Source organism: Candidozyma haemuli (assembly GCF_002926055.2).
Source record: "Candidozyma haemuli strain B11899 chromosome Unknown E_2014730914, whole genome shotgun sequence".
Lineage (NCBI taxonomy): Eukaryota > Fungi > Ascomycota > Pichiomycetes > Serinales > Metschnikowiaceae > Candidozyma > Candidozyma haemuli.
The window spans coordinates 695,256-719,531 of record NW_020289903.1 but is presented as its reverse complement, the minus strand read 5'-3'; the positions used below and the strand labels follow the sequence as shown (position 1 = coordinate 719,531).

The 24,276-nt window shown below is 46.5% G+C and overlaps 12 protein-coding genes across 12 annotated transcripts; 8 read left to right on the top strand and 4 right to left on the bottom strand. All coding sequences in view use genetic code 12, as the record gives it.

Moving 5' to 3' along the window:
• Positions 1-771: 771 nt before the first annotated feature.
• On the bottom strand, positions 772-1,713 carry CXQ85_003495 (uncharacterized protein; the record flags this gene model as incomplete). The annotated part of the gene is made up of 1 exon (XM_025487138.1): positions 772-1,713. One exon carries the CDS (start codon positions 1,711-1,713, stop codon positions 772-774), a length of 942 nt encoding a protein of 313 aa, XP_025340586.1.
• A 2,309-nt stretch (positions 1,714-4,022) lies between these two features.
• PHO23 (Pho23p) lies at positions 4,023-5,087 on the top strand (the record flags this gene model as incomplete). The annotated part of the gene is made up of 1 exon (XM_025487137.1): positions 4,023-5,087. One exon carries the CDS (start codon positions 4,023-4,025, stop codon positions 5,085-5,087), a length of 1,065 nt encoding a protein of 354 aa, XP_025340585.1.
• A 1,261-nt stretch (positions 5,088-6,348) lies between these two features.
• On the top strand, positions 6,349-7,083 carry RAS1 (Ras family GTPase; the record flags this gene model as incomplete). Its single annotated transcript, XM_025487136.1, has 1 exon — positions 6,349-7,083. One exon carries the CDS (start codon positions 6,349-6,351, stop codon positions 7,081-7,083), a length of 735 nt encoding a protein of 244 aa, XP_025340584.1.
• A 112-nt stretch (positions 7,084-7,195) lies between these two features.
• On the bottom strand, positions 7,196-7,681 carry CXQ85_003492 (dolichyl-diphosphooligosaccharide-protein glycotransferase; the record flags this gene model as incomplete). Its single annotated transcript, XM_025487135.1, has 1 exon — positions 7,196-7,681. The coding sequence occupies one exon, from the start codon at positions 7,679-7,681 to the stop codon at positions 7,196-7,198; it is 486 nt and encodes a 161-aa protein (XP_025340583.1).
• Positions 7,682-9,170: 1,489 nt separating this feature from the next.
• Positions 9,171-9,761, top strand: OCA1 (putative tyrosine protein phosphatase; the record flags this gene model as incomplete). The annotated part of the gene is made up of 1 exon (XM_025487134.1): positions 9,171-9,761. One exon carries the CDS (start codon positions 9,171-9,173, stop codon positions 9,759-9,761), a length of 591 nt encoding a protein of 196 aa, XP_025340582.1.
• A 963-nt stretch (positions 9,762-10,724) lies between these two features.
• On the top strand, positions 10,725-11,462 carry CXQ85_003490 (uncharacterized protein; the record flags this gene model as incomplete). Its single annotated transcript, XM_025487133.1, has 1 exon — positions 10,725-11,462. One exon carries the CDS (start codon positions 10,725-10,727, stop codon positions 11,460-11,462), a length of 738 nt encoding a protein of 245 aa, XP_025340581.1.
• A 383-nt stretch (positions 11,463-11,845) lies between these two features.
• CXQ85_003489 (glutathione peroxidase) lies at positions 11,846-12,331 on the top strand (the record flags this gene model as incomplete). The annotated part of the gene is made up of 1 exon (XM_025487132.1): positions 11,846-12,331. The coding sequence occupies one exon, from the start codon at positions 11,846-11,848 to the stop codon at positions 12,329-12,331; it is 486 nt and encodes a 161-aa protein (XP_025340580.1).
• A 2,254-nt stretch (positions 12,332-14,585) lies between these two features.
• On the top strand, positions 14,586-15,974 carry CXQ85_003488 (uncharacterized protein; the record flags this gene model as incomplete). The annotated part of the gene is made up of 1 exon (XM_025487131.1): positions 14,586-15,974. One exon carries the CDS (start codon positions 14,586-14,588, stop codon positions 15,972-15,974), a length of 1,389 nt encoding a protein of 462 aa, XP_025340579.1.
• Positions 15,975-17,591: 1,617 nt separating this feature from the next.
• ILV5 (ketol-acid reductoisomerase) lies at positions 17,592-18,791 on the top strand (the record flags this gene model as incomplete). Its single annotated transcript, XM_025487130.1, has 1 exon — positions 17,592-18,791. The coding sequence occupies one exon, from the start codon at positions 17,592-17,594 to the stop codon at positions 18,789-18,791; it is 1,200 nt and encodes a 399-aa protein (XP_025340578.1).
• Positions 18,792-19,215: 424 nt separating this feature from the next.
• On the top strand, positions 19,216-21,660 carry CXQ85_003486 (uncharacterized protein; the record flags this gene model as incomplete). Its single annotated transcript, XM_025487129.1, has 1 exon — positions 19,216-21,660. The coding sequence occupies one exon, from the start codon at positions 19,216-19,218 to the stop codon at positions 21,658-21,660; it is 2,445 nt and encodes an 814-aa protein (XP_025340577.1).
• An 82-nt stretch (positions 21,661-21,742) lies between these two features.
• CXQ85_003485 (uncharacterized protein) lies at positions 21,743-22,666 on the bottom strand (the record flags this gene model as incomplete). The annotated part of the gene is made up of 1 exon (XM_025487128.1): positions 21,743-22,666. One exon carries the CDS (start codon positions 22,664-22,666, stop codon positions 21,743-21,745), a length of 924 nt encoding a protein of 307 aa, XP_025340576.1.
• A 502-nt stretch (positions 22,667-23,168) lies between these two features.
• On the bottom strand, positions 23,169-23,837 carry PRX1 (thioredoxin peroxidase; the record flags this gene model as incomplete). Its single annotated transcript, XM_025487127.1, has 1 exon — positions 23,169-23,837. One exon carries the CDS (start codon positions 23,835-23,837, stop codon positions 23,169-23,171), a length of 669 nt encoding a protein of 222 aa, XP_025340575.1.
• Between the last annotated feature and the right edge of the window lie 439 nt (positions 23,838-24,276).

The window sequence follows — 24,276 nt, the reverse complement described above, 5'->3', positions numbered from 1 at the left end:
TTTTGTCTCTTTCTGATATCATTCATTTTCTTCACGTCTTCCACTACTACCCTCGGTTCCACCACTCTCTCATAACCAACTTCTCTTGATCCCATCTGGTAACAGCCCATAGCAATATTGTCTTGTGAGCAATCTGTGTCAGTGGTTGCCGGATCTATGGATCACTAAATCTTCCCCCAGCGCTCCTACGCTTCGATAGGGTGAAAATACGAATGGGAGTAAAAAAGCAGCGGTGCAGAAAGCCGATATCTGGAGAGCAACGATCTTGGTTTGATCGGTGATAAGGAGATGAGGCCTTTCTGGGGCTGTTTGGGTATTCTTGCTTGTTTTTCCCAATACCCCTGCGTTTCCTGGTATACTGGGTTCCAAGGCTTTATTCAGCCGTGGATGGTGGTAAGGTGGTTGTTAGGATAGAAGTAAAGTCATTGGTTACCATGGTATTTATGTCTTTGAGGAAGGTGAGTTATCGACTTCTTGGTAGTGCTATATGTCAGGAAAGGTAGATAAGAAGGTCCACCAAGCCATATATTCAGAACGATATCAAGAAGAGAAGAATGAAGAAAATGTTAGCAATTGACTGCCTCATCATAATTGTGGAGTATAAATGGACTTCTTCGATAACAGACACTAGTACTCACCAGAACCACTGATCTCCACCAAGACTTCCAACAACCAAGCCTTTAACCTTCCTTATAAAAAGGTCTCTTCTACACCCTTCCTAATTCATACCTCTATAAGTTATATAAAGCCACGGGGTGGCCATCTGCTGTACTACTCTCGTAGGTATTGAAGGTTCCGCTCATATAAGCCCTTCTGTTCGTTTCTTTTACAAGTAAGCGTGCCCTTGTGCCTCTTCAAAGCGTCCTTCCTGGCAAATCCTTTACCACAAGAAGGACAAATATTAGCAGGGATCTCCAAGTGCTGTTTGCCATGACGCTTCAAGTCACTGCTACGACGAAACAGCATATCACAGTTGGGACAAGGAAACTTCCGCTGAGGCTTATTTTTCCTATCTAGCGGAGCCACCTCGTCCTCTGCCTCCAGTTTCAAATCCACTGGTTGCGGTGGCGGTGGTTTTTCACGCTGGCTGCGGAGCTCTGGCGGCTGTTCTTTCCTTTTATCCTCGTCCAACAAAAAGTTCCAGCCTGTGTTGTTGGCGTTCAGCGGATGATTATGGTTGCCTGTGAAGATATCGTTGCTCATGTTGGGGAACCCTTCGTAAAAATTCTGGATCATAAGCTGGCCATTTTCGTTGGCAGTGATATTCTGGGACCGTTTGATAGGGTTTCCATGCGGCAGCGAAGCGTACTGGAGTCTGGTAAGAAGATCCTCTATCGTTGGATCCACTAGCATATCCAGTTTAGCTGTAGTGGCCACCAACGCTTCGTGGGCCAAACGAAGAAACCTTGCATCTTCGTCGTTACCTCCAGCACCACCAGAACCACCTCCAGGAGGTCTATCTTTATCATCAGCATCTCGAACACCATCCACCTCTGAATGGCTGCGAAATCGGTTCAAATGCGGTAGTCTGCGTGAGTTATCTAGGTGATTTGGATGGTGTTGATGATTATGTTGATGATTATGCTGATTCTGTGGGACCTGGTTCCCCAGCCGTGTGTAACTTACATTATGTTCAACCACCACAGGACTGTTTCGTCCCACAAGAAAGTTATCAGGCAGCTGGATGCTTCTCGGCGAGTCCTCGCCAAACATGGAGAAGCTCATACTAAGATTCTTATAAATATATGGTTAGTAGGCCAGTCGACCTTTCTGGATCTTTAAATTGGTGACGATATGGTATAACGGCATTTATTTGCCTGGTATTGCAAGAGAAGCAAAAGTAACAAAATGTTTTAAAAAAATGCTTCCCCTTTACTTTAAGAACGTCTCCCTCTTTTTTATTTTTCTTTGCTATGTTTCCCAATAGATGTCGTTATATGGGAAGGAACTGTGGCTCACCGAAACCCAGAGCCCTTTGACTGGGAGGGGGGTGAAAAGCGAAAAATATACGTAAAAAACCCTCGATGCTTCCGCAGCCACTAAAAAAGGCAATTCAGTTGATAAGCTGTAGCTTTCTAAAGAAAAACCCCCTTCAAAAATGCCTGGTTTCTGGTCCTTTCCACTCTTTGGCAGCCGGACTCTATAGAACTATGGCTGCTAAAAAAGACGTACTTTGGTGGAGTACTTAACTTGCAGCGCGATACTGGCGGGACAAGACGTGATTTGGGGTGAAGGAGACACAAAGCTAGCCGGGGCGCCAATGAGGAGGATACTTTAGGACATGTAATATTGGGGAGTTTTTTTTTTTTTGGCGTTTTTTCTTGCAAAAGCAAAGGAATGGCTGTGAGAGCTGGTTTCTGTGGCTCACGTGACATTTTGCAATAAATTATGTCATCATGATCATGAGGGTGGCACCAACCCTGGGATCGTGGGCCATTGTGTGGTGAAGTGGGGTGGGACAATAAAGAGAGGGGAGGGAGGTTCTATGTTTGGGGATTACTGGGGGCCCTGACAAAACTGGGGTTGGAATTTTGGAGTTGGAAGAGGTGTTTTTGATGAAATGTCACGTGAATGGTCATGTGTTTTATATCACGTGATCTAACCCACGTTTATCGTATCCCGATTCGGTTCCGTCTTTCTAAGCCTTATCAGTATGGTTAGATCGTCGATTCGTATTGTCTTGTTAACTAAGAGCAGGTAATGTCAGGTGGAATTGGGCCATGAGTGGTTCGATGCATGTGAAAAAAAAATCCAGGAACATAACTTCCGAAGAAAAGGGTCCTCGGGACCCTTGACCCTGACTCAGGTACACTTTTGCAGCCATTTAATAGGTTGGGTAAATTGTGTATAAACTGCTGATTTGGGGTTTGACGGTCATTTCATTGTCTTTTTTATCACTTTCTATTGCAATTTTTGAAGTACTGGTTGGGCAGCTGGAATAGGCATTCCAGTCGATCTAGCTCTATTACTTGAGCGTAGATCATCTACTTGATGCTATTATTGTAAGGAATGTTACCCGGTAGTTCTAAATATCTCCAGTAAATTATTTCCTTCTCCCTTAATCTTTCCTTGGTCTTCCCTGACGCTTTACCTGAAAGAAACCAGATATGTGTGTATCCAATTACTGTACAATGGCAGCTACACTGATGATTAGCATAACCTACAGAACAGAATCGTTTGTTGCCATAGCAACGAAACAAACCAGCTGATCCTCAGTAATCCACTCTTTCGCTTCCATTCAACAAATACTATTCAAAACGTGTTCTATCTTCTACTGCCATTATCTGTACTTTTGTGTCTGTATTACCCAGTGTATCTAAGCGCTTCGGTTGAAAATCTTCCATTGCAGATCATACCGGCATTCCAGTAAATCCCAAGATTAACGTCAATCCGTAGCTTAAAGCTTACTATTGATGTGGGTGCAATAGCAGCGAAGCTTTTGTGATATTTGGTTCAACTGATCGTATTGTGGATTGAGTGCAAACCGGAAGTTTATGATAAACTTTGGGAAGCAGCTGGATTTGGTTCCAATGGGGTAAACAGGAATCCTTTCTAGGAAGCTTTGGAGGTTGAAAGACGAAGAAGTGGAAAAATATGCCTTTATACTGGAAACGTATGGTATATCTTTGGCTGCAAACTTCACACACATCTTCCATTCATTCGCCGAAACCACCCTATTGTTGAAAAACAACCATTATACTTGGTTTCTGGATATTCTGAGGATGAAAAGGACCCTTCAAATTCGTGTATACTACCCAAATTCCCTATTTACCTTGGTCATGTCTCCTTGCTGTACTTCCATGCGACTCATACCCTTCCCCCAAAAACCACTCAAACCCAAAACACCAAAACAAGGGATCACTCGCCAAATTTCAACCTCTATTTTCCTCCTTAAACCCTTCCTTAACCCTCTTTTCTAGGAAGTTTCCTCCCTGGAAAACCCACTATATATGGGGAAGCGTGCCGCGCACGACCTTGGTGATGCTCAAAAGCCAATCTTCACTCTAACTAAACCCACAACGATGCACCAAGATCTTCCGGCCAGACAAAAGTCCCAGAGACTTGTAAACAAAGCCAGAGCCGAACAAGGGCCTGGTAAATACTTCCTGCAGTTTAAACAGAAAGCGAGGACAATCACCAACGCCAATGAGCTACTTCCAGGCTTGAACGATATCCTGGACGCTTTCGAAGCAATGCCCATGGATTTGGTGAAGTACATGACGCTTTTAAAGGAAATCGACGCCAAATGCATAAATTCCATTCCTGCCATCAACAGACAAATCGCCACGTACATTGAAGACCTCCACGAGGACGGCAAGAGAGACGCTCTTTCAAGTGATAGCAAGACACAGAGACTTGGAAGGATCAGAAAGCGTATCTTCGAGGTGATTCCGTGCTTGGAAGAGAAGATGCACGTTACTTCGGTGGCTGCAGACGTGATGGCCAAACATATGCACAGAATCAACAACGACTATAAGGTGATCGTGGGGAACAACGAGATTCCTGAACTGGTCAGGTTAGGTCCTTTGAACCATAGAGCTATGATCCAGGATCCTGCTGCTGCTGCTGAAGCAGCTAAGCTGGCCCAGTCTCAGCGTCTGGAGTCTCGTAGAGAGGCTCTTGCGGCCAGAAAGGCTAATAAGGATGGAGATGAGGAAGATAACGGTAAGAGACGCCGTGGAGGTGCTGGCAGTGGACGTGAAACCACGCCTTTAGAGAACCATGCTGGCGCCGGCGCCAACGGAGCCAATGGCAATGGAGTTCTGGCTGGTTCCAAGAAGCGTAGGGCTCAGGAAGATAAGAGTCTGGTGCCTCCCGAGAAGAAGCGTGCTGGGAACAAGCCTAGAAGAGATAGAGAAGAAGAGGGCGTTGCTGGAGCTCGTCTGGCGCTGCTGGGACCTTCTGGTGGAGAGCCCACGTACTGTTACTGTGACCAGGTTTCGTTTGGTGAGATGGTGGGCTGTGACGGCGAAACGTGTAAAAGAGAATGGTTCCACTTGCCGTGTATTGGTTTCAAGAACCCTCCAAAGGGTAAATGGTACTGTGACGAGTGTTTGGCCAAGATGAAGAAGAAGCCAGCGAAATAAGGCGTCAATGGGGGAAAGGCTAAGGCAAGAACGATGTCATCTCGGTGGCTAGCGAATCACAGAAAAGAACTTTGGTTTGGGTTCAGGCAAAATTACTTCCATGTTTGGAAGACGCCTTACCAGACCATATGACTAGCCTCAAGGGAACCAGTCATTACAGTATAACAGACGATTAGGTGAAGCCAGGGCTGCTCCCGCTGCCCTCCACATCATCGGAACCGACCCGTCCCTTTCCCTTCTTCCCCACAATGTCCATTCCATCACGCATCTTCCACCACCACTTCCCTTCGCTTCCCTTTCCTCGGACCAAGCCTCTACTCGTGGCTGCGAAAATGCGACCATGAAAAATCGTCATGCCCCACCAACCACCATCAGCCGCCTCGCGATAACAACGAATGCCGTATTACTGGGAGTCATCAACAGTTACCAAATTTAGATGGAAGCCGCCAACGGCATCGTGCCAGAAAATCTCCCCCCTCTTCCAAAAAGCTTCAAAAAAAAAAAAAGGTCTTATCGATAAGAAAACGGTGCCCCTCCCCCGCCTTCCATCACCATAATCAGCCACCAGCATTTGCCAAGGTTCGCCCCACCGAGGACAAAACCAACCTCCTCCACCGTATATGTCGAGGCGTCCTCATCAGTGCATGCGGCGAGGTCCCATTTGCGGCTGTTCCATGTGGAAGAAGCATCTACTAAGCGTCCAATGGAACCTTCCAAAAGAAGCTTCTACTTGTTTCAATTATCTAGAAACTTCCAGTCAATCCACCCTTCCACCAGAAAAACCTCGCTTGACTGAAAGTTGGTCCATGCATAGCTGTGCAGGGGAAAAAACAGGCGCCAGACGTGAAGAGGAGCCAAAAAGAGAAAATGAGTCGCCAACGGAAAACGCTATTTCGGAAGGAGAGACCGCCACCGAGGCATTTTCTACATGAATGATTCAAGAAAAAGTGGGTGCAAAAGGACTTCCTCAGCCCTCCACATAACCCAAAAACGATCGGAATGTTTTTTTTTTCGCCTTGCATAAACCCATACTGGATTGGAAGTGGGAAAAGTTTCAAGCATGTTCCCAAATATGTGCACCCGTACCTCCGGTAACATTTTTTTCCCATGGTGCGCCAACAGAGGATCGAGCGGCCGTCCCACCTGGAACTTTATAAAAAGGCATTAGGCACAACAAGCAAGTCAATCGGGGCAACTGCCAGTTCCTTCTTTTGCAAATTCTCCCATATATAAGCACGCAGCTGTTTCCCGTTCATTGGTCATGTTGAAAGAGTATAAATTGGTTGTTGTTGGCGGCGGTGGTGTTGGTAAGTCGGCACTCACCATTCAGCTTATCCAGTCACACTTTGTTGATGAATACGATCCTACCATCGAGGACTCATACAGAAAACAGTGTACTGTTGATAATGAGCAGGTGGTTTTAGATATTTTGGATACTGCTGGTCAGGAGGAGTACCTGGCCATGAGAGAGCAGTACATGAGAACTGGTGAAGGGTTCTTGTTGGTGTATGCCATCAACTCCAGGAATTCGATAGAAGAGTTGCAAACGTTCTACGAGCAGATCCAGCGTGTTAAGGATTCAGATAACGTGCCGGTGTTGGTGGTGGGTAACAAGTCTGACTTGGAGATTGAGAGACAGGTGAGTTATGAGGAAGGTGCTGAGTTCGCCAGAGCCTTGAACTGCCCGTTTTTGGAAACTTCAGCTAAGCAGAGAATCAACGTTGAAGAAGCTTTCTACGGGTTGGTGCGTTCCATCAACGAAAAGACTGCTGCTGCCAACCCACCATCTGAACCTGTCGCTGCACCAGCAGCTGGAGGAGCCGACGCGTCAGCAGAACAAAACGACAACGCTGTGGAAGCTTCCAAGGCTGCTGAACACAGCAGCAAGCCTGCGCAGGCCAGCAAACCAGCGGCCACCTCTGAGAGGAAGACCGCCCAGAGCCTGTCCAAGGCGCAGCAGCCCAAGGAGAAGAGTGGATGCTGTGTGATTGTTTAAAAAAACAAACGGCTGTGCCGTTACGACAACGACTGAAGAAGAAAAAGAAAAAGATAAGAGCGTAATTAATTAATCAAATGAATGTCCAAAGACGACTCGTAAATGCTTCTATTTAGTTGATAAAGTGGAACACGATAAAGTGCAAGATCAAACTGGCAAACACATACTCGCCAAACGCCACCTCGGGCGAAATCAATTTGAACACACTCGACGCCCGATCCTTGTCGGCGGTGGCATACTGGAACCTCAAACTCACCGTAAGCACAAACTGGCCCACACATGAAATAAACCCACCCAAGAACGCATTGAATGGGAAATTGCCTATAAGCAACACATACACAAACTGCAAAACGCCCAACGCCACAAGAAACACCAATAGCGTATCGATCAACTTCAATCTAGGCGTCAATGTCTCGTGGTAGTCCTTATAAGTAGCCTGAACAGCGCCCACCACGTCGTTGAGCGAGCCAAAAACCAGTTTCTGGGATCCACCCTTGGATGTTTTAGGAGCCGTAACGCCGTCGTCCTCTGTGTTCTGAGCCGCCACGGCAGCCTGTGCAGCGGCAGCAGCCTTCTTGGAAGCGTCCTTTTTGGCCATACTGGAGAAGATGTTAGGGTAATTTGACACGCTTCTTTGATAGTGCGGTTGACTTGGATGGTAGTGCGTGGACCGTGGAGGGCCCAGTAATGGAGGGTGGAAGTATTTGGGTGGTATTGGCTGGTGGGAGGTTTTTGGGGGGTTTTGGGGTTTCTTGGGTGGCGAAGAATATAAGAAAAATGTCTTTTTTACGGGTTTTCGATGTGGAAGGGTGGATTGGCGGAGGGTTCAGTGGGTTCGCTTTGGCTGCGAAATCTGGAGAGGCAGGGCATGAGGGAGCCCGTATATGGTTGGTACTTTGAAGGAGGGAAGGCTATTTGGTGGGGAATAAATGGAAGACTTTAAGTGGAATATAAGCTGTGGTTTCCTTTTTATGTGTTTTTGCTCTTCGTTTTTTCAGTGGGTGTGCTGGTGATGTACTGAGTATTGTTCGTTGCTGGAACACTGATTCTGAGAAGGGAATGTATTAAGCAAGGTTGGTTTAATTTGTATGGTTATTGGAATTTTATTGAATTGAAGGGGTTTGCTGTTTTGGGTGTTTGCTTGACCTTCTGTTGATTGAAAGGTATAGTAATGCTGCTATTGGTGTTACTGTGATGGTACTACAGTAATACCAGGCGTCAATTGGCAAAGGAGGAAGGGAAATCAAAGAATAAACCTTACTTCCAAACGTTTGGTCTGACGTCAGTTTTGTATTTATGAGTTTATTGCTAGTATGTATTATTGATTACATTGTTATAAAGCTGAGGAATGACAATGGATCATATTGCCATTCTTGAAAACCTTCAACAATAAGATTTAGGTAAAGTTTTTGAAATATTTGGAATTAGCTTCCATGTTAAAGGAAACTTTATAGGACTTCTATTTATCGTTGTATCTAGCGATTTTGTAGAGCCTTAGGTATATATAACTATACGACTAGGCCACAACAAACGGTCCAATAAGAGAATGTAGATTATAATTTTCACTTAAATTCATCTCAATTTTCTTAAAGATTACCGAATTTGTTTCACTTGATACTCTACCATCAGTACTACTTGCTGCTCCACTTCACACGCACCAGACGAAACCAATAAGGTCCCCTATAAACCAAACAAATCCACTAAAAATTCAACTTCCCCTGGACCCCTTCTACTCATTCCATCTCTCTTTAGCCATTATCATTACCATAGTTTCCCCCACCACTTACTGATCCACCTATTACCATCCATTATGACTCCACAGTGAGCACTGTCAAAAGGCCCCACCAACAGCCCCCATTGCCAAAAACCACCCACATAAACATACATAAACAGAGTCCCCAACCCACCACCTTCCTTACAGAACCCTCCTCATTTCCCTACTACCCCTCTACCACCAATTCTTCTCCATCTAATTAAAGCTTCCGTCGTTCCTGGGCCACGTGACTTTCCTGCCAAATCCAAACTGGGTAAATTCAACCACCAGGAACATCCAACACTGCCATCTACACCACTTAATTGCCTGATAAATGTCTACAAAAACCACTGGGGAGGACCACCCGGTCGATCCTTTACAACCTAAGCGCATCACCACAGCTCCAGTGCTGCGAATAATCCCTCCTTTGAACTTCTGTCCGGTTGAAAAACAGCTCTACCGATCCGGCCAGCCGCTGGTGATAAACCAGTCTTTTTTACAAGAATTGAACCTTAAAACCATCATTTGGCTTGCGAGTGAAGAGCCTGCTGAGGAGTTTTTGGACTACTGCTCCCGGCTGAACATCAACATTGAGTTTGTTGGTATGATTAACGATTACAACTATTCTAATATAAATCCATGGGACCTGTTGGATGAAAGAACAATTAAAAACGCTTTAGAGCTAATGTGCAATAAGGATAACTATCCGCTTCTAGTTTGTTGTGGCATGGGACGCCACAGAACCGGTGCTGTCATTGGGTGCTTGAGGAGACTACAGGGATGGAACTTGGCAAGCGTGTCGGAAGAGTATAGAAGGTTTGCGGGAGCAAGAGGTGGTAGAATTTTGGTTGAGCTTCTAATAGAGAGCTTTGATGTTCTGACTGTGGAAGTGGAGCCGCTGAAGCTTCCTGATTTCTTGAGGTAGGACGGAAACGTGAATGAGTGAAGGAGAGATACGATAGAAGCGGTGACTGGCTTGCTTTGAGTCTTTTCGGGTTTCGGCTGGAGCGTTTTGTGGGCACTGGAAACAGAATAATCAGCATAACAGTCTGCCAATTTCAGTCTCTAGTATTGCCATCTTTACACTAAGGCATGGCTAGAGTGCCGAAATGCTCCTTACAGTATACTTAAAGACTGAACATCAGCTAGAAACGGTCTACCATGCTATACCTTTCCTTTGAGCTCTTCCGATTACATTCAAACGTTTGTTTAATTAAACGGAACATCCGGAAGTGGAATTTCAGGGCCTGGAACGAGATTCTTTGAACCTTGGTGCCTTTTCAATGACCACGCCATATCCTCCACCCCACTTCATCAAAAATACATCATAGATTAACATAGTCCCATCTTGCCTGAGCTACAGCTTTAGCTTGGTCTGGGTATTTTGTTGGGTTCCCACTTTACTTGGTCTAAAGTTGTCAATAAATTGACAAAAGCTTCCACTCCACCACACTCGCTATACAGAACAACACTACGCTTTCTCCACTTTATTTCTATGCATTTCCAGAAACATCTGTTAAGAGCAGCCTTAGGCAGATTCAGTCCAGGGAACTCTGGGGAAACCGACTTTGCACCCGTACACCAGGCGCCCTCCCAGGCTTCGCGGTGGAGGCAAACCCACCCCCTCATTTAACTCATTTGCTTTTATTATCACCATTGCTTTTGTAGTTTAGAGGACACTGTATTCCAAAAAGACCCTTCCAGTGTTCAATACTTTCATAAAAGCAACCTCACATACCTCACTAGCGTCTCCTCCCACAGCCACCGGTGCCCTGATTGGTCCTTTTCTTCACGTGACGTGCATCCCGCTTTCTACAAACACTTTACCCCTACTGAGTGACTCCAAAATCCCCCAAACAGTTCATCCTCAATTTCCTTACATCTTAACATGGGCACTTGCATTACAGTGATTAAATTCGCCGGAGCTTCTTCCTTGGGGCTCTTGAGCGGAAACTTGGCTTTCCAGTCATACAAGAAGATCCCTGACTTGATAAGACAGATTAACAATCAAGTTACCATCTCATCCACAGCTGCAGCTTCTGTGTTGAAGTCTGTGACACAGAACATCATTGTTTCTGGTTCTGCCAACGTGTTCTTCGCTGCTTTGTCCACATACTTGTTTTCTACCGCTTACAAGTACTCGCCTCCCTCTGGCAAACACCCATATCTCTTGTACTGTGCTGTGGGTGCACCATTGGCGCTTATTCTGTACAGCTTGAAGGCTTGGGGCAGTGACGGTAAGATTTTGAAGCGTGCTTGTGTTCAGAAGAAGGTTTTGGATAAGAAGAAGACCGCCAAGAAGCCAGAGGCTGCTGCTCCCGTGGCCCCAGTGGATTCTGGTAGCGACGACAGCTCCTTGGGCAAGTCATACATCCATGTGAGTGATTCTCTGTCCAGCACCACTACTCCTTCTAGTTCCACGCCCAACTCGCCTCAACAGCCTGCCACTGACCTTCAACCCACCACCTCTGCTATCGAGCAAGAAGTAGAGGAGGCATTAAACAAGAAAGAGTACATCAAGAACATGGAGACTATACGCGGGTCCCATAAGACCGCATTGGCCTTCTCTGGTGCTGCATTTACGGTGAGTGCCATTGGCCTTGTTGGAGAGTACTTCCTCAATTGAGAGGCAGCAACTTTTTTGATTTCTGCCCTGCGGCGGATGGTGTGACTCTGTGCGGCCACTGACCCCCTAGAGAAAAACCGCTAGCACCGCTGCCGCTGTAGCATGTGTTTAGGTGTATTGGCAAAAATGAACAAAACAGAAAGGCTGGTTTATTCTAGTATCTCTCCCATTGTCTCCTTTGGGAGCCTTGGCCTCCGGGATGTGGGTAGGGCGGCCGCTGCGCTTATCTCCAGCTTCTTGGTAAGCGCACGTGCACCTCGGTCACGTTTGCGCACCCTGACCGTTAGCCTAGGGCTTTTAACGGGGTCCCTCGGTACGATTTCTAAACATCCCTTGACACCATCATTAACTTACCTCGTTTAAGATTTTATTCCTCAAGAATCATGTCTTCTTTTTATGATCTCAAACCATTGGACGCCAGAGGCGAGCCATTCCCTTTCGCTGACTTGAAGGGCAAAGTTGTTGTGATTATTAACGTTGCCTCCAAATGTGGCTTCACTCCCCAGTACAAGGAGTTGGAGGAATTGAACAAGAAGTACGCCGAGAAGGATGTTCAGTTCATTGGCTTCCCATGTAACCAGTTTGGTGGCCAGGAGCCAGGCAGCTCCGAGGAGATTGCTTCCTTCTGCCAGCTTAACTACGGAGTGTCATTCCCAGTTCTCAAGAAGATTGACGTGAATGGCGATAAAGCCGATCCCGTGTACAAGTGGTTGAAGGAGCAGAAGAGCGGTCTTTTGGGCCTCACCAGAATCAAGTGGAACTTTGAGAAGTTCTTGATTGACAAGAATGGTAAGGTTGTGGAGCGTTACTCTTCGCTCACCAAGCCAAAGACTTTGGAGCCAAAGATCGAGGAGTTGTTGAAGGCTTAAGTTGTTGTTTAATAAGTAAGTAATTATCGTAATTTTAATCAATGGACGATGTTATCAATGTTGATTCTCGAGCGTTGTAGGAGTTTTGGGGAGGTAGCAATGTATCTGGTTGAGGTAATATGGCGTGATCTGGCCATCAACCAATTGAACTGTGATCATTGAGTATGGAGTTGGGTTATAGAAGAGTTCTTCTTCCTTTCCTTCTTTTTTTTCTTCCAGGTATTTATATTTTTCTAATCCTGGTTGGTGGAGCTGGATATTCACTTCGCAACTGGCTAACCTGAAGAAAAGTTATAAAACAAACACACCTTAAAAATCGAAAACCCATGGAAAGCCAACAAAGAGCATTTCCAGAGCATTTAAAGAAGAAAAATATTACCCTAATCCCAAACCACCGCCAATTCCATCCCCTACAGATACACTCCCAACTGTCATCTACTCAACCAGAGGTCACCAGAGGTCACCAGTCAGTGAACACCAGATCAACATATCCAAAGAACCACCCGATTTCACCCGGAACAACCCTTCTTCAACCAACCCTTCACCCTTATTCCCGTTTCTTCTTGCCTCTATTACCGCCCCTAGTCCCACCCCCTGACCCCATCCAACAATGAACCTTCTTATCTGTTTGGGTGCAAAATGCGATAAGCGTATCGGATCGCCTCTGCAAGCGCCGCTTCCCAAAGCCACCTCCTAACGGTTGCAAACGCGACAGAAGGAGGCCCCAAACCAGGCCGGATGCCGTAGGCAGAAGGCCTGTAAGAGAGAAAGGGACAGGCTCAGTAGACCAGGAGACTACGAGAGATGATAGATATGTATAGGCTGGAGTACCGCCAGGACGACCTGTCCAGGCTACACCACCTCGCTCCCTGCCTATCTACCTCGTAAGGTTTGGCTGTGCATTGGCTGTGCGTTGGACTCTGCCTCTGGACGTGCAATCCACGTACAATCCCTAGTGGAACAGTCTCCGTAAATCTAAATCACCATTACTGCCCAAACAAGAAACACGTCCGTACTTGGGCCCTCCCCATGCCTGGTTGTTAGCCAGCGTGCAGCGAACAAGCACAGCAGCCTAAGCTCCACACTGACCAGATCCTTCTGGGTCAAATACCAGAAACATACCGGGAGGAAAGTCTAATACCGTAGGGTTTTCATCCAGTGAAACAAGCCACGGTTGGTATTTTTGTCTTTTCTGTTTCTCATTACCCCCTGTTCCTTGGCTACCTTCTCCTTGGCTAGTTGTCCACACTTCTCAGTGTGGCAGCGTTTCAGGTCCAACCACACCAGCCACAGGGTCCATTCCGAGGGGGATAGTTGCTGGAGCCATACTGAGGAGTAGAAATGGCGTTTTGGGGTCTACAAAGGGATTTTCAAAAAAAAAAAAATACGCTTACTCCAGTTCCAGTGGTGCCACTGCCTGAGTCCCCCAATTCCACCCATAACCACCATATTCATGCACCCAGTGAGGGAAACGAAGAGAGGGAACAATACAATACAAAAAAAAAAAGAACGAAGAACAGCTAAGACAGAGAAAACACAAAAAGTCCAATTCCAAATGGAACCCAAAAAATATACCAAAAACCTGGGCCCAGTCACTGCTCACTCAACAGAACCAATCAGTCATGGACCGGAACCGGTCGCGCCAGATAGTCCCAGTGCCGGCGCCAGCGCTGGGGCCAGCGCCAGGTGAGCCCGAGCCTTATCAGTACACCCAACACCGCACAAGACACAAAAGTGAATCAGTCATCGATGACAAGGGAGGTGAGGGTAGCAGTAGGGAACACATTTAGTAAAAGAGAAGATAGTATGAATAAGTAAATGAATAGATAGAATTAAATAAATTGAATAAATAGGGACTCGCCTCAGAGTAACCTTCGGTTACTCTTCGGCTTCGGCTTCGTCTTTGTTTCTTTTTCTGCTCACTCGCTTTCGCTCGTGAGCAGCGCAGCGCATTCCTTTGGGTTCCACACTTTTCTCCTATCTTCCAGACCCAATCCCCTCTACCGCACCTTTTTATACCCCAGCCATCGCACTCTCCCTTTTCGCACCACCCCAGATTCCCATATACCTTGTTCAGACCTCCACCAGACAAGAGCATTATACCTTGATCCGCTCACTAAACACATTTTTTTTTTATATCCTACCCACTTTTTTTAATCTGTACATATTTTCCACAGCTTTGCCTGTTGTTTCTGTCTTGCAGGCCAAGATCTAGACCAAATACTTATCCCCCCACTGATATTCCATCCTTACTATGACTGATCAGGGACATAATGCGTATGAGTGCCAGCAGAGCCTATTGAATGGCAAGTACCGCTACGTGGCGCCTATCCAGAAGGGCTCCTTTGGCAAGGTCACCTTAGCTGAAAGTGTTCATTCAGGCAAGAAGTTTGCCTTGAAGGCCATGCTCAAGTCGTCTAAAGAGGTGGCCAGAATGGCCAGACACGAGATCTCCATCTTGCAACTGTTGGGCTCGGAAAACCCCCACATTTGCCTGCTCGTGGACCATTTTGAAACCGACGAATACATCATTTTGGTGTTGGAGTACTGTGACAACGGTGACTTGTACGATATGATTCATTCGGAATCGGCGTCCCACCCGAGAGCCGTGGACGTGTGGAAGTTGGCCAGGGAAATGTACCTGGGTGTTTCCTACGCCCATTCCAAGGGCATCTACCATCGGGACTTGAAGCCGGAGAACATTTTGTTTACCAGTGATGGATCCGTCAAGATCTGTGACTGGGGCTTAGCCACTCGGTCAAAGCTTTCGAATGATTTCAATGTCGGTACCGAGAAGTACATGGCGCCGGAGTGTTTCTCCAATAGCATTCTTGCGGCTTCTTCCCAGAAGATCAATTGCCAATATACGGATTATTGGTCTTTTGGCATTACCCTTTTAACCGCAGTGTTTGGCACTTCTCCATTCAAGCCCATGCGTGCTAATGATGATGTTTGGGGTTCTGCCGATACTTTTCGTCGCAAGAACAAGTCGGTTAAGAAGTCTTTGGAGAGTGATTACAACTTCAAGAACTTTGTTTTCTACAACAAACCCGAGGTGTTGTATGATATTTACCCTTCCATGAACGAAAACTGCTTCCGCATCTTCATGAACTTGTTAAAGGTTGCTGGCGTTGATGAAGATATCGACCACTACGTTCGCAAGCTTGAACGTAGAAACCTCGACGAGTTCATCCGTGACCTTGAAGAGAACTGGAAGTATGGTTTGACGGTATGGGAGGAAGACGAGCTCTATGCTATTGAGGACGATGGCGTTGAGGATCTCTTTGACATGGACGGGTTCACCGATTCAACCAAGAGAACAGAATATGAGGAAGAAGAGGAAGAAATTGAGGAGAAAGATAGCAGACTGAGCGTGAGCTTTTCCGGTGCAAGGCCTATGGCTGCCGTTGAAGTTCCGCTGGTCAAGCAGCATAGCATTCCTGTGCCGTCGCTCGTGGAGTCCACGTACCAGCCCAAGCTGTGGTACGACTTGGAAGACGAGTTGGACGACACAGAATTTAACAAGTTGTTCTCGAGCTTAAGCACCAAGAGCGTGACGCCTATTCCTATTGAAGAGGCTAACAAGGCGGTGGACGAGGATGGCAGGAACATTCGCATCGTGGAGAAAGAGGTGATGGTTTAAGGCATTTATGATAGTTACGAATACGAGGCAGCGATGTCTTAATGAATGATGAAAATAACATTGTGTAGTCTGGCACGGCATTCAGTCGTCCCAGGCCTAATTTGGTAAACGCATATCGATATGATGATGTGCTCACGGTGACTCAGTCAAGGGCCGGAGCGGTACCGGCCTCACCACGCCCTGCTGATAATGCACAAAAAACAGGCCCGGTCCAGGGTACTGTCAGCCTGAGTCACGCCTATATCGGGAAATGACTAGAGTGGAGGCATTCCAGGAAGGGACTCTTTTGTGTTGATATCTAATTTGTGGGGTTTCCAATTTGTGCCATGCGCTTATGGATCCTGATCTTTGCAGCCAATTCGAGGCAGCTAGACAACTGATAACAAAAAATAATAAGATAAAAAAAAAGAAAAAAATTGATAAGAAGTTTATATAGACCAATAGACGGAATCAAGAAAAGAGTGCCAATTCAGGGGTATTCGTAGGTCATTGGTGGCTGGCGTTTTATCTTCACTATGGGAAGCGAGGGAGAATGGCTGCAACTGGCAGCGCAAGCCTCTCAATGTGGCATGTCCAACAAAGCTTACTGGCGTCCAAGGGTAATTAATGGATGTTACAGGTCACTAAAAGATAAACTATCCAAGAAGCCACGTTTTTAAGTGTCTGGAGTGACCCAATGAAGACTGATCTGGTTAATCAGGACCACCCGCACGGCTACACTCAAGTATGTGTTTTCATAACCATACAAGTCGCTGGTTACATCACTTTATGTTAACGAATCAAGGAAATAGAATTGGGGACCGGTAACTACTGGTTAAGAAGAACAGTTTTTCCTGGCTGCCTTTGACTGGAGTATAAAGCGGTGCTCAGTGACTCTGGTAATACTACAGTAACGAGGCTACACAAGTACAGATATTTGAAGAAACAAGGTCACAATGAATTGACATCGTAGAGAAACTGGTAAGGTCCTTTCAAAAAATAAAGGTACCGTGATTGAAGGATCAGTTATCGTTTGAAGATGAATTGACTGGTCCAACTAAGTGCTACTGTAGTCAGTGCTAATTCAGCCAACGTAGGTCCACCATTTGACAACTTTATCTTTATTCATTGAATTACTTCAACATTGGTTGAGTAAAACAGGTGCACTTCCATCCTGCCAACCCTATTCCTGCTATCTCCCCTTTCCCATCACTGCCTATCTCTTCCCAGTAATCCCTCACTTAATGGGTGCAAAAGACCCTAGCCCTGGTCCTGGTCCAGGCCTGCAGCCAGAGAATGAGTAATTCACTGAAGCTATCACTACGGCTCCAAATAACCCAAGAAACACACTAAACCAGACATAGTTAAGGCGGTGCGCTAAACCAGCCGCAGATACCATTGCCTAAGAGACCAATCCTGTGAAAGATGTTGTTCAGAGGCGGCCTGATTCACTGCGTTTGCGGCGACGTTTGCGGGGGCCGGTACCGGGCCTGCACCGGGCACGACAAAAGTTTTTCACTTTTCAACCCGCCAGGCGCTCGTCCGTCGACATATAAAGAGCGCCCAATTCCCCCAGTAGTGACACTTTTTTTTTTTCTCTCTTCATCAATCAGACACATCTATTCTTTTTTTCACATAATGTCTTTCAGAAACGCTTCCATCCGTATGGCCCGTCAGGCCACCGGTGCTGCTGCTAAGCAGATCGCTGCTAAGAGATCCCTTGCTGCTTTGGCTACCAGAGCCACCACCACCAAGGCTGCTGTCAGAGCTACTCCAATTGCTACTCGTGGTCTTAAAACCATCAACTTCGGTGGTACCGAGGAGGTTGTCCACGAGCGTGCCGACTGGCCAAGAGAGAAGTTGTTGGAATACTTCAAGAACGACACTTTGGCTTTGATTGGTTACGGTTCCCAGGGTTACGGTCAGGGTTTGAACTTGAGAGACAACGGTCTTAACGTCATCATTGGTGTTAGAAAGGACGGTGCCTCTTGGAAGGCCGCCATTGAGGACGGTTGGGTTCCAGGTGAGAACTTGTTTGACGTCAAGGAGGCCATCACCAAGGGTACTTACATCATGAACTTGTTGTCTGACGCTGCTCAGTCCGAGACCTGGCCAGACCTCAAGCCTTTGATCACTGAGGGTAAGACTTTGTACTTCTCTCACGGTTTCTCCCCAGTTTTCAAGGACTTGACCAAGGTTGAGCCACCAAAGGACGTTGACGTTATCTTGGCTGCTCCAAAGGGTTCCGGTAGAACCGTCAGATCTTTGTTCCTTGAGGGCAGAGGTATCAACTCTTCTTACGCCGTCTGGAACGATGTCACCGGTAAGGCTGAGGAGAAGGCCATTGCCATGGCTGTTGCCATTGGTTCTGGTTACGTCTACCAGACCACTTTCGAGAGAGAGGTCAACTCTGACTTGTACGGTGAGAGAGGTTGTTTGATGGGTGGTATCCACGGTATGTTCTTGGCCCAGTACGAGGTCTTGAGAGAGAACGGCCACACCCCATCTGAGGCTTTCAACGAGACCGTTGAGGAGGCCACCCAGTCTTTGTACCCATTGATTGGTAAGTACGGTATGGACTACATGTACGATGCCTGCTCCACCACTGCCAGAAGAGGTGCTTTGGACTGGTACCCAAGATTCAAGGACGCCTTGAAGCCAGTCTTCACTGACTTGTACGAGTCTGTCAGAAACGGTACCGAGACCCAGAGATCCTTGGACTTCAACGGTGCCCCAGACTACAGAGAGAGATTGGAGGAGGAGTTGGAGACCATCAGAAACATGGAGATCTGGAAGGTCGGTAAGGAAGTCAGAAAGTTGCGTCCTGAGAACCAGTAAGCGCATCTTCACGATACCACTTTCTTACACCAACAAAAAACAAAATATCAAAAAACGCTACATCCTGCAATGGTCAAGAACGACTAGCAGGGCCGTTCAATTCTTCTCATGCCTATACTTTTTTTTTATACGACAAAGGCTTTGGTTGAGGTTATTTAATTCTGTGCATAGGGACTATCTGTTTGTTGAATAAACATGTTCCACGAAACGAACCAAAAGTGTAGAAACTTAAATTCTTAAAAAGCTTCTCTTTGTGCCACATACCATGCGTCTCGGCTCCAAGAAATTTCCCAGGGTTGGCATTGGCATATGTTAGCCAAACGACGTCGTAACCAAGTGGTTACTGCACAATGATAGATCAATGAGCTCAACACCTCCACAGATTCTTCCCCCACCAACACTCTTTTCTTCCGACAAACTAAGAATGGACGAGGAAGACGACGCCTGGTCGTACTCTTTTCCTCCTTCCACAGAGTTGCTTCCGCTAAGTGGAGACGATAACGACGACGGGAGTGGACAAGACAGTTCAAATGGGTCAGTGAGAAATGGTACCAAGACAGGCTTAGCCCAGCCGATGCCGAAACAAAGGGGCGAGCTTCTGAAGATATCTACATCAGCCAAAGGTGATAGTGTACTGTTTCGCTCGGCTTCTGTAGGGCTGCCGGGTCCATCTTCGGCGTCGATTGGCAATACTAGAGGCAGTGGGTTTATGCCCAAGACCGTGCCTGCCGACCCCCATACTACGAAAAAAGATGCTAGCTCTATCATGTCGAAAGAAGGTTCCACCAATGCGCTAGCTCAGGCTCCTAATGGCACTGAAGGTTCTGCTAGTCCTCCATTGACGCCAAAGACAGACCTCAGTAATTCTGTGAAAATCTGGCAAAAACAGCAAGAACAAGACTCTCAGAGCACGCAGCTTAGCGAGATGGCAGCTGCTGCGGCGGCTGAGAACGCAGCAGGCGGTGACTTCGCTGTTTCGCCAAAGATCATAGCCTACAGAAAGAACCACAAGAAAACACTCAGTGAAGGCCTAGGACCAGCGTTTATTGATCAACAGAACGAATTGGAGCGAGAGAAATTTGATCCGAAGCTTTACGTGGCTGATAAGTTCAAAGATACGCAATACAGGTACGCTACGATGAAGCGAAATGTCGACTTTCATCAGCTCTTTAGAAGTCTTGATTTGACTGATCGTCTTTTGGATGATTTCGCTTGTGCCCTAAGTCGAGAGATTTTGCTACAAGGCAGACTATATGTCACTGAACATTCGCTCTGTTTCAACTCGAACCTTCTTGGATGGGTAACAAGCCTCATTGTACCTTTTGAGGATATCCAGAGAATCGATAAAAAATCGACAGCTGGTCTTTTTCCAAACGGCATTTCCATCGAGACCAAGGATGCAAAGCACAATTTTGCAAGTTTCCTTTCTAGGGAATCGACCTACGAGTTTCTCAGAACAGTATGGCTGGCCTCAACAGGGAAAGAAATAGCGGAACTAGACTCCTCGCCGCCACTACCGGCTAACAAAATAAAAGTCGGTCCTTCTTCTAGCACGGATGGGAAAATAGACTCATACATTCATTCGATAGATGGTGATGACGTGCCTGAAGTCAGAGGTAAGAGTAGCGGCGAGTTTGGCGAGGAACAATTTAGTTCTGAGGAGTCTGATGAATCGGAAGAGGAAAGCGAAAGCGATTACAGTAACTCGGAGGCTCAGCTCGACTCACCCCATACGGAACAAAGTATAGATGATGCTTCACTACACGATTCTGAAACCGTTCCTACCAAGATTCAGAGGTTGAAGCCAGACAGTTCTTATAAAAACATGGGGCCCGAGACTCACCATCCAACGACAGTGAGCAAGAAATTTGAGGACGATGAAAATGAATGTGAGATTTGCTCTGCTACTATTGCAGCCCCAATGGGAACCGTATTTGATATTATGTTCGGGAGCAATGACACAAGTTTCCATTCGAAGTTCTTAGAGACACATGATGCTTCCGAAATCACCAAGTATGATGATTACCATCCAATGGAAGACGATCCTACTAGGTTGGAAAGAAAATATGTCTACAAGAGAGCTTTGGGCTACTCAATAGGTCCAAAGTCAACCCGTTGCATTGTGAGTGAGATAATAGAACATCTCAATTTTGCCGATTATGTGGTACTTCTCTCGGTTACATCCACACCCGATGTTCCATCAGGTGGAGCTTTTACTGTCAGAACAAGATATTACTTCACTTGGGGCGAGGCTAACACAACAAGAGTCAAGATTGCCTACTATGTTAAGTGGACAGGTTCATCATGGATCAAAAAAATGGTAGAGAACCTGACGCAATCTGCTCAAGCGGCAGCGGCCAAGGATTTGGTCGAAGTGTTGAATAAAGAGATTACAGAGCATACCTTTAGCGCTTCGGGTCCACCTGCTCTTAAGACTGAAGTCGAAGCAGCCGAACAGGAAGAGCAGTTGCCAGCTGCACCAAAAGCTGTTAAACAGAAGAAGAAGAAAGAGAAGGTGGTCTCCTTCAGCTTCAGCTCACCACTCGGTATCATCAGCGTTATTGGAGGCGTTCTACTATCTATGCTTTTGTTTGTTCAGTTCAAGCTAATGGCAGATTTGCGTGAAAGCAGGGCCTTGATGAACCGCCAGCTAGCTCTCACTACAAACCTACTTGGGTCACTTAATACTAGGGACCTCAAACATATTCAAAGTAACGCTAAAAACGAAGCGTTCTGGGATTTTATTTCAAAGTACGAAGGCAGGACCTTCAGCAAAGACGAACGGGCATCATACTTGGCCGCACAGGCTCTACGGTTGCTTGGAGATGACGAAAAGAAGTCTTCTAAGAAAATATGGGGTCTCTTTTGAATACTATATACCAAGAGATGTGTGCTTATTTACAGATTTTAATTGTAGTGAGATTCGTCACGGTCATTTCATGAGCCGATGCTTAGCAGATACGGAGCTTCCCATCGACACCTTGCAGCTCCCTGCGTTCGATAACGTCCATGTCTTCGATAGTATGAGCAATGATTTGCGTGTTATTGTCGTTGAGTTCAAAGATGAAGATGCCCAGCACCACTCTTTCCAAAGAGTCAGACTCCTCTTTCTTAAGACCAATAATACCCTTTGTAAGATCGGCCAAAGAAGACGAAAGCGACCAGTTATATGGGTGCTTCAGCGCATCAACAAACTTATCAGTGTCGATACGAGACCATCGGTGGCTGCCTAACTTGGCGTCGCCTGTCTTATGGCTCGTAGATCCATTTTGCATGGACGGCTTGCGTCTTAAATGGGAGCAACCCTCAGGACAAGTAGTCCAGCGAACAAAGATCTTCTGGGAGTCTGGATATACACAAGGAAACTCTGAGATGCTTTTCGTTCGTAAGCTTTGGATGTGTAGCTGTACATTTGGGTTCACCACAACAGAAGTCATAAACAACTGCAACGCTTTGCACGTAGCGTAGTATGAAACATGGCCCTTAATATTAGGCAAAAAATTCTTCATCTGGTCAAAGTGTGAAGGGCAGATCCGTAGCATGATATCAGACAGAATCAATGTCTTGGGTAATGTCTCATGCACCATCCCAGGTACAAGGTGTCTAAGTTCCTCGACCAAAGCACCCAAATTGGCCTTCTTTTCCTGCTCCTCCGGGTCTATTTTATCTTCATCCTTTCCCTCCAGAAATGCAAACTCCCCCGGCTCTTGTTTGGCCAATACCCCAACCCCATGCAACTCGTATGGAGTCAATGCTACGGGCGGTGGCGACGGCGATATCTTGGGAAGAGCGACCAGCGCAAAAGAACGAAACAGGTTCAGAGCATATACTGATTTCCTGAGAGCCAGCAGGCAACGCCGTAAAGTAAAGCTCATGGCTGAGTCAGAACAGTAGTGATGCTTAACTAGTGGGATTAGTTGATGTGCGAAAATATATACATTAGGGTATGCTCATCGGGGTAGATACGAGAAATAGAGTTACGCTAGGGGACGAGAGGAGGGGAGTGTAGTTAAGGGGATCAGACAAGGAAGTAAGTTAAGGCTAGGAATTTTGAAGGGGGTTGGGGGATACGGGTTGGTAGAGAATGGTGGTAGTTGGTAGACTGGGGCCATACAATGAGGAAGTACCGTGACTGTCATGTGGTCCCAGGCAGTAGAGGTGGCTTTTAGGTGGATCGGAGATGGGAAGGTATTGGTTAAGTAGGGTTAGGCTGGTCTGGGGGCGCCTGGGCAATGGGTATGGGCCATCAAAGGTATGCAATGGACCGTGAGTGAAAAATTGGGTCTGGAGGCCTGGTTTAGCCCTACATTCACCTACATCAATTCATTCACGAAACGTCAATAGTCTAAATTATACAGGGTCGCTAGTCAATAGCACTTACTGCTTCTCCAATGGGGTCAAACGCAAGTATGGCTTGATGATACGGAACTTAGGGAACAAAGTCTTGGCCTCCTCGTTAGACACAGTTGGGTGGACAATGACATCGTCACCTGGAACCCAGTTGATTGGGGTGGTCACTCTGTGCTTGTCACCAGTCTGCAAAGAGTCCAACACTCTCAAGACCTCAGCGGTGTTTCTACCGGTAGAAGCTGGGTAAGACAAGATCAATCTGATCTTCTTGGCTGGGTCAATGATGAAAACAGATCTGATGGTGAACTGAACACCCTTGTTGTCGATGTTGGTGGCATCCTGGTAGTCAATCATGTCGTAAGCGTGAGCAACCTTTCTCTCTGGGTCGGCAATGATTGGGAAGGTCAATTGAGAGCCAGTGATCTCGTCAATGTCCTTGATCCAAGCCTTGTGGGACTCGGTACCGTTGGCAGACAAACCAATGAGCTTGGTGTTTCTCTTCTCGAACTCTGGCTGCAACTTGGCAAAAGCACCCAACTCAGTAGTACAAACTGGAGTAAAGTCGTCTGGGTGGGAGAAGAGAATGGCCCAGGAGTCACCAATGAACTCGTGGAAAGAAATTGGACCGTTGGAGGTCTCGGAGGTGAAGTCTGGGGCGGTGGAGCCCAATCTCAAGGTGGTCTTTTCGGAGGACATGTTGGATAAAGGGTTTAACTTTTTGGGGAGAAATTGAGGCACCTTTTTATAATCGCAACCACTGGGGCCCTCCAGAATTCGCAGCCATTGAATGGAAATCACTCGCACTCACGTGCCATTACTTTATTGACGCAGACTTAGTGCATTGGATTGTCGCCAATGCAGCACCGGCAGCAGGAGAAGCACCTGGAAGGGTTGCAAAATTGGGGATCCAAGAAATTCGTGAGGTATCCTAATAACCTGATTTTATTGGGAATATGTTGTGATTGACCAATTGATTGGAGAATTGGTTGTTGATTGCTCATTTGGAGCATCTACAATGGGTAAAAGAGGGGAGGTTCGCTAGCGCGGGAAAACGTCAAGCTGGCTTCTGCTTTGACAGTTTATAGTGGTGGGGCCTTTATTCTTATTTTTTTCCTGTAACTCTGTGTCTCTATTA